The sequence below is a fragment of the Sprattus sprattus genome (genome assembly GCF_963457725.1).
Source record: "Sprattus sprattus genome assembly, chromosome: 12".
Taxonomy (NCBI): Eukaryota; Metazoa; Chordata; class Actinopteri; order Clupeiformes; family Clupeidae; genus Sprattus; species Sprattus sprattus.
Genome location: NC_137910.1, coordinates 9,463,353 through 9,470,852, shown reverse-complemented (window position 1 = coordinate 9,470,852; position 7,500 = coordinate 9,463,353). Strand labels below are relative to the sequence as shown.

At 48.2% G+C, this 7,500-nt stretch overlaps 1 protein-coding gene across 1 annotated transcript in view; it reads left to right on the top strand.

Annotated features, from left to right (window-relative positions):
- mcu (mitochondrial calcium uniporter) overlaps positions 1 to 7,500 on the top strand; it is a 72,594-nt gene that overhangs the window by 25,013 nt on the left and 40,081 nt on the right. Inside the window, exon 2 of the mRNA XM_080848459.1 lies at positions 4,050 to 4,163. Coding sequence (XP_080704585.1) covers positions 4,050 to 4,163 — 114 coding nt within the window. The remainder of the gene's footprint in view (positions 1 to 4,049; positions 4,164 to 7,500) is intronic.

Genomic DNA, 7,500 nt, shown 5'->3' with positions numbered 1-7,500 from the left:
ATCGTCACATCATCACATCGTTATGTCCGTATGCTGAGCAGCATGTTCTAAAGGGTAGTTCTGTGTTTCTTCTCACCGGGGGGAAATTAGGTATTTCTTCTTCTGCGCTGGCCAAATTCCTCCAGTAGTGTGCTACTCCAAAGAGGGGGTATAGCTCCTCTGAGGATGAAATCAGCATTCTTCCCTTTCTTTGTGTTCCAAACACTCCTCCTCCTCCTCTTCTTTCTTCTCTGTCTGCTCTGTGATATGGGGAACCTAAAGGCATTCATGTCTGTATCCAGCCCTGTGTTTTAAAAGAACTGAAGGAAGAGGAAGCCATTCGTAGTGGGCACAGGAATGTGCTGGAGCGCTGGGCATGTTAGTGCTGTGGTTTGTAGAACATGTACGATCACACGGATAAACTCCCAGAGGTGCTGTCGGTGTGTGTGTGTGTGTGTGTGTGTGTGTGTGTGTGTGTGTGTGTGTGTGTGTGTGTGTGTGTGTGTGTGTGTGTGTGTGTGTGTGTGTGTGTGTGTGTGTGTGTGTGTGTGTTGGCATTTCCTCTGGGTCTGTCTCCTAATGGGTCCAGTCGAGCGTGCGAGTTCCAGCCTCCAGCCCGTCATAAACAATCCCACGTCTTTAATTTTACTCGTTTGTGTGTGTGTGTGTGTGTGTGTGGTGTGTGTGTGTGTGTGTGTGTGTGTGTCGCGTCTTTAATTGTACTCGTCGAGGGCTAATTGGTACCCTCCTCAGCCGTCTTGTTTTTAAGCTTTCCCCCATCAAGTGGACTAGCGCACGTGCTTAGCATGTTTGAGCTAATGCGCTAAACGGGTCGCATAAGCTGCCACATTTGTTCATACTTTAACGCTTAACATATCACATGCATACGTGTGTGTGTGTGTGTGTGTGTGTGTGTGTGTGTGTGTGTGTGTGTGTGTGTGTGTGTGTGTGTGTGTAAATAACCTGAGCCCAACCGCTTTAGTGGTCAGAAATACTCTTAAACATGTACCGCTTAGTTCTCAGTATCTTTAGAAGATAATGTAGACAAATGGTCCCCCAGCAGGAGGTGTCTGTAATGGCCGGCTCTCATGTTCTCCTCGCGTGTCCTCAGGGTCGTTGTGGTCGGATGTATTCTGAGACGCAGCCAGAGCTTCCCAGTAGCCTTCTCTTTTAATAGAAACCAGCCCAGTTACAGAGGCAGTTAGGCGGATGACACAAAGCGTGTGGAATGGGTCTGTGGCCCTTGTTTATGGGGACTATGTTTAATCATATACAGGCCTGGGGGCAACTCTGGCCCAATAGTGCTTGATGAGAATCAGGAACACTGACCCCAGATCGGGGTAAGTGAAGTCTGAGAGACTAGCAGGTGGCGGGTATGCTGTTGTGGATCTACTGTATACTGTGCTGTTTGGCACAAACAAACTGGAAACATGCCAAATCTCCCCCAGCCTCTCTGAATCAGGGGAGAGCTGTCGTATCTGCACAACTTCAAAGACCGTGGTGTGCAAACTTTATTTATACGCCAGTGATTTTTGATAAGTTTGCGTTTGAAGTGTTGGAATCAATTCAGCTCTGTGAAATAAAGCCTTAACACAGATGTTTTAATGTTAGTGTTTATGTTAACTATTCAGATGACATCAAAGTGATTTCTCATCTTAGTGAGGTTTGATCTAAATTCAATTCCAAAAAGGAGAAAACTGGACGACACACCTCATGTTACCATGGCATTGTACTGCGGAGTGTTTGTCAGTGCAGCCCCCTCATTAAAGGCCTGATGAAGGTGTTGATACTGGACCGCTGAGAGAAGGTCACGGTGGGCGCCCCCAGCAGCACTACGTGAAGAGAAGGGGGGGGGGGGTTGTCAGGGAGACAAAGCGCAGCCTGATTGTGGCCGTGTCAATGTTAAATGACTCACAGGGTGCTGATCAAAAGGGCTCTGCAGGACTCACGGTGGCTGTGTGTTGGTCTCATCTCGCCTCGCCTCACGGTGGCTGTGTGTTGGTCTCATCTCGCCTCGCCTCACGGTGGCTGTGTGTTGTTGACAGGCAGACAATCCCTGCTGGAGCAGCGGCTGGAGCAGACCGAGCCTAATCTCCACTCAGTCAGTCTCACCTGCAGCTAAGACTCAGGCCATATCAATGCTATGCCTCGTTCATTGCCTATATTTCTTTCTTTTTTCTCTTTCTTTCTCTCTTTTTTTTTCTTAACAGTTGCCTCCTTCCATGAATCTTTTCTAACTTTTTCCTTTCAGTTTCTGTTCTTTCAGTGTCTCTGTTTCACTCCTTTTCTCTCTCTCTCTCTCTTCTCTCTTCACCCTCTTCATCTTCATGACTTGATGGACTGCCTGCTCTTTATCTCTCTCCCCTTTAGTGCGTGTGTGTGTGTATGTGTGTGTGTGTGTGTGTGTGTGTGTGTGTGTGTGTGTGTGTGTGTGTGTGTGTGTGTGTGTGTGTGTGTCTGTGTGTGTGTGTGCACCCCGGGGCTATCAGTGTGCCCCGATAGAGTGGTGATTTAAGAGCCCGCTGCTTACATTAACTTTCCAGATAAAAGCCTCGCCATCAATGCACACCTTCACCCTGAATGACCCCCCCCCCCCACAAACCACCTCCACCCCATCCCCTCACCACTCTGCTGCCCCCCCCCCTCCCCCCCTTATCCGTGACCGAGTGGCACTAGAGGCCATGCTACACCGCTCACCACACCACTAACCACAAAGTTCACCGCACCTCTCACCACACTGCTCACCTCCCTCTCACCTGAAAATCAACTCCTCACCAATCAAAGACAGTCTTGGGTTTAAAATGATTACAACCGTGTCTTGAAGTAATGGGGCAAGGACTTACTCTGATACCAATGCAGTGAATGAAGGAGGAGACTTCCCCTGGTCCTCCTCGAAGGAGGGACTCCCACAGCGTTCCCACTGGAGCCATGGCAACCGATTAGTGTAAATGTTACCGGGTCGCCAGGGGCTAGATTAACTGTTCGACCTTTGCTTCCATTTTCACATGACACCATTACAGCATAATATAGATGTATAAATGAGTGAGAATGGAGTATTTGTCTCTCTCCTCATCTCTTTCCTTCTATCTATCTATCATTTTGTGTGTTTCTCTCAACGCACCCCTCTCCATCCCACCTCTCTCCCTCTATTTCTCCATCTCTTTCTCTCTCTCTTTCTCCCTCTCTTTCTTCTCTAAAACAGTGTGAAGGGGCTGGGTGTATTTTTACCCAAAAGCTCCTCTTCACACAAGAGCCTGTGAAAGGATGGTAAAGACTGTAGTGGTAGAGCTTTTCTATGAGGCTTTTATCAGGTCTTTACACACACACACACACACACACACACATTTTCTATGATGCTTTTATCAGGCCTTTGACTGTGGACGTGGGAGGGAGAAAGAATCAATGTGCCTCTCATGATGGTAGATTTTTCTGTTTTAGCTGTGTATTTACAAAAATAAATCTGCAGAAAATAAGCAGATCTGCTTATAAGGGGGAAATTCTTGAAGACACATGAGCTATAATCAGTCTGCCAGGCCACCTGATATGTTGACTGGTTGGGCGTGTTACATGTGTTTGTATGTTGACTGGGCGGGCGTGTCACGTGTGTTTGTATGTTGACTGGGTGGGCGTGTCACGTGTGTTTGTATGTTGACTGGTTGGGCATGTCATGTGTGTATTGTATGTTGACTGGTTGGGCATGTCATGTGTGTTTGAATGTTGACTGGTTGGGCGTGTCATGTGTGTTTTGTATGTTGACTGGTTGGGCGTGTCATGTGTGTTTTGTATGTTGACTGGTTGGGCATGTCATGTGTGTTTTGTATGTTGACTGGTTGGGCGTGTCATGTGTGTTTGAATGTTGACTGGTTGGGCATGTCATGTGTGTTTGTATGTTGACTGGTTGGGCGTGTCATGTGTGTTTGAATGTTGACTGGTTGGGTGTGTCCCGTGTGTTTGCATTAATGAAAGTGTGGGAAGTGTTCTTTGGCGTGACCGAATACAGTAGAGGAAAGTAATAACTCAGGAGTTGGGATCTGTTCACGCCACTCACTGCCATTGTTCCTCCTCTGCAGCAGGAGGTGCTGTCCGTCCCCCTCGCCCACCAGACCGTCAGGAGAGCACATGGCCTACGGGCAGCGGCCAGATCTGCCCTCTTCTCCCAGCCGCCTACCTCCCTGTCACCTCAGGTCAGTGTCTGCGTGTGTGTGTCTCTGTCTGTCTGTCTCTCTGTCTGTCTGTCTGTCACATTATGTGAACAGCGTAGGTGGTTCAGTCAGTCTGTCTGTTTGTAAAGGGTGCAGTAGTGTGTGTGTGTGTGTGTGTGTGTGTGTGTGTGTGTGTGTGTGTGTGTGTGTGTGTGTGTGTGTGTGTGTGTGTGTGTGTGTGTGTGTGTGTGTGTGAACAACATGACTGTTAAATTAGTGTAAAGGGTGAGGTAATGAGTGTGTGTGTGTGTGTGAGAACAACATGACTGTTAAATGAGTGTAAAGGGTGGGGTAATGAGTGTGTGTGTGTGTGTGTGTGTGTGTGTGTCTGTGTGTGTGTGTGTGAGAACAACATGACTGTTAAATGAGTGTAAAGGGTGAGGTAATGTGTGTGTGTGTGTGTAAACAACATGACTGTTAAATGACTGTAAAGGGTGCAGTAATGTGTGTGTGTGTGTGTGTGTGTGTGTGTGTGTGTGTGTGTGTGTGTGTGTGTGTGAACAACATGACTGTTAAATGAGTGTAAAGGGTGAGGTAATGAGTGCCATGGTGCTGGTACAGAGGTGGTGTGAGGTATCTCGGGGTCAAAGGTCCCAGTCTCAGTGACACGCTCCTCCTGAGCCCACTGGCTGGTGCATGGAATATGGCCTTTCTCACTCGGTGCCCGTCCTGCCTTGGAGTCCTCTTTATTGGGCACGGTGCCAGTCCTGCCCACTGCCATCTCGTTAAAACTGGAAGGACAGGCCGCTGACCTTGTGCCACTGTGCTTTTGAGAGAGAGGTGTAAAAGTGTGTGTGTGTGTGTTTTTGTGGCAGAGTTGTTTTAGTTTTCGTGTGTGTGTGTGTGTGTGTGTCTAAGCAGACAGGTCGGTCTGCAGATAGAGCATCGCTGGGCAATGACTCGCCATTATGGGCACTGGAGATCAGCACAGGTTGTGGTGGTGAGTGGAGATTATCACAGGTTGTGGTGAGTGGAGATTAGCACAGGTTGTGGTGAGTGGAGATTATCGCAGGTTGTGGTGAGTGGAGATTATCGCAGGTTGTGGTGAGTGGAGATTAGCACAGGTTGTGGTGAGTGGAGATTATTGCAGGTTGTGGTGAGTGGAGATTATCGCAGGTTGTGGTGAGTGGAGATTATCACAGGTTGTGGTGAGTGGAGATTAGCACAGGTTGTGGTGAGTGGAGATTATCACAGGTTATAGTGAGTGGAGATTATCACAGGTTGTGGTGAGTGGAGATTATCACAGGTTGTGGTGAGTGGAGATTATCACAGGTTGTGGTGAGTGGAGATTATCACAGGTTGTGGTGAGTGGAGATTATCGCAGGTTATGGTCGGTGTCTGTGTCTCTGTTGTGTCGACGCCAGAGCTTCATTGACAGTGTCTCGGCATGCGAGGCACACAGTCTTTGATCAGTGCAATTGGGGATGATCGCTGCACCTTTGGCTCGTCTCACAGAGGTCTAGAGTCTGGCCAGGTGCCTCTGCTGGTGTCCTCTGTGTGATGTGTGTGTGTGTATGTGTGTGTACGTGTGTGTACGTGTGTGTACGTGTGTGTGTGTGCGTGTGTGTGCGTGAGTGTGTGCGTGTGTGTACGTGTGTGTGTGAGGGCTGTGCTGTCTGCATCTCCACCTGACCGAATGACTGTCAAAAACGACAGCAATCGACTGCAGTCACACACCCCGTCCTCATTACTGGAGCCGGGCTGCAATAGGTCACTGAGGGCCAGTCACTCATCTGTTCTGCTGTGTGACTGGCTGGAGATGGGAGTGTTAGGCTGGAAATATCAGTTGAAGGCTAAGTGGGGTTCTTTTTTCTCCCTCCATCTCACATGCAAGATGAAATTTTTATGATCAGGAAACAGGCTCGGAGCCCGGATAGCTTGCAAGTGCATTTGTTTTTCTCTGTTAGGGCCTTCTCTCCCTCTCTCCCTCTCTCTCTCTCTCTCCCTCTCTCTCTCTCTCTCTCTATCTCTCTATCTCTCTGAGTGTGATTGTGTGTGTGTGTGTGTGTGTGTGTGTGTGTGACAGAGAGAGCGAGCGAGAGAGAAAGAGAGAGAGGAGGAAATAGAGTGGTAAATAGTGAGTGTTCTCTGAGTGCATTTATATGACATTTGTACATATGTGTGTCGAAGAGAGTGTTATATGATACGCATGTGTACATATGTGTGTCGAAGAGAGTGTATGTGTATGTGCATAGCTGTGTGCCTTGCTAAAGATGCATTAGTGTGTGCATTCAACAAGAAAGCATAGACCTTTGTGCGTGTGTGGTGGTGTTGTGTGTGTTCATCGTTGTTACGCCAAAACTATATCACTCTGTCTCTGGTTCACAGCTTTCTGTTTGGTTGGTGTTTGTAAAGGAAGAATCAGGGTCATGTCTTCTGCAATTGTACAACTTGTTTGTTCAGTTGAGGGAAAATGAATCGACTTCCCTTTCCTGTCTTCCTCTTTTTCATCTCCTGCCTCCTCTCTGTGTCCCTCTTTCCTTCCCTCTCCTCTCCTCTCCTCTCCTCTCGTCTCCTCTCCTCTCCTCTCCTCCCTCTCTCTGAGAGAACTCTTCTTCAGCTTCAAGGACAATGCTGGCAGTGTGCGTGTCCCATTAACAGCCTTTTCACTCCAACAGCTGTTAAAACCACAACATTAGTAAATTAGTCATGGTTTTGAGTTTGGTTGTGTGCGGGGTCGGGCTGGTCGGGGCTTCGGTTGACAGTTCCTCTTTTGGTTTCCTGTTAACTGTACCAGAGGAAGAATAACCTGCTTTGCTGTTTCGTTTCCTGACATCTCATTAGTATTTCTCATCAGTCATCCCTGTAGTGCTGGAGGGAGGAAGAGATAAGAAGAGAAAGGGACCGGGTAGGAGAGAGAGAGAGAGAGAGAGAGAGAGAGAGAGAGAGAGAGAGAGAGAGGAGAGAGAGAGAGAGAGAGAGAGAGAGAGAGAGAGAGAGAGAGAGAGGGAGAGAGAGAGAGAAACGGACAGGGTAGAAGAGAGAGAGAGAGAGAGAGAGGGAGAGAGAGAAACGGACAGGGTAGAAGAGAGAGAGAGAGAGAGAGAGAGGGAGAGAGAGAGAGAGGGAGGGAGAGAGAGAAACGGACAGGGAAGAAGAGAGAGAGACAGGAAAGAATGTAAGAGAGTGGGAGAGTAGAGGAATGAGTGCACAGCTTGTAAAAAAGCAGACGTCTTTTTTTTCTTTTCCTCTCTTCCTCTCTTTCTGTGCTCTTCCTGTCTTTCCTTCTCCACCCAGCTAGCTTTTCCTCAAGACTCATTTCCTGCTCTCTCTCTCTCTCTCTCTCTTCATCCCTCGCTCTCTCTCTCTTTCTCTTCCT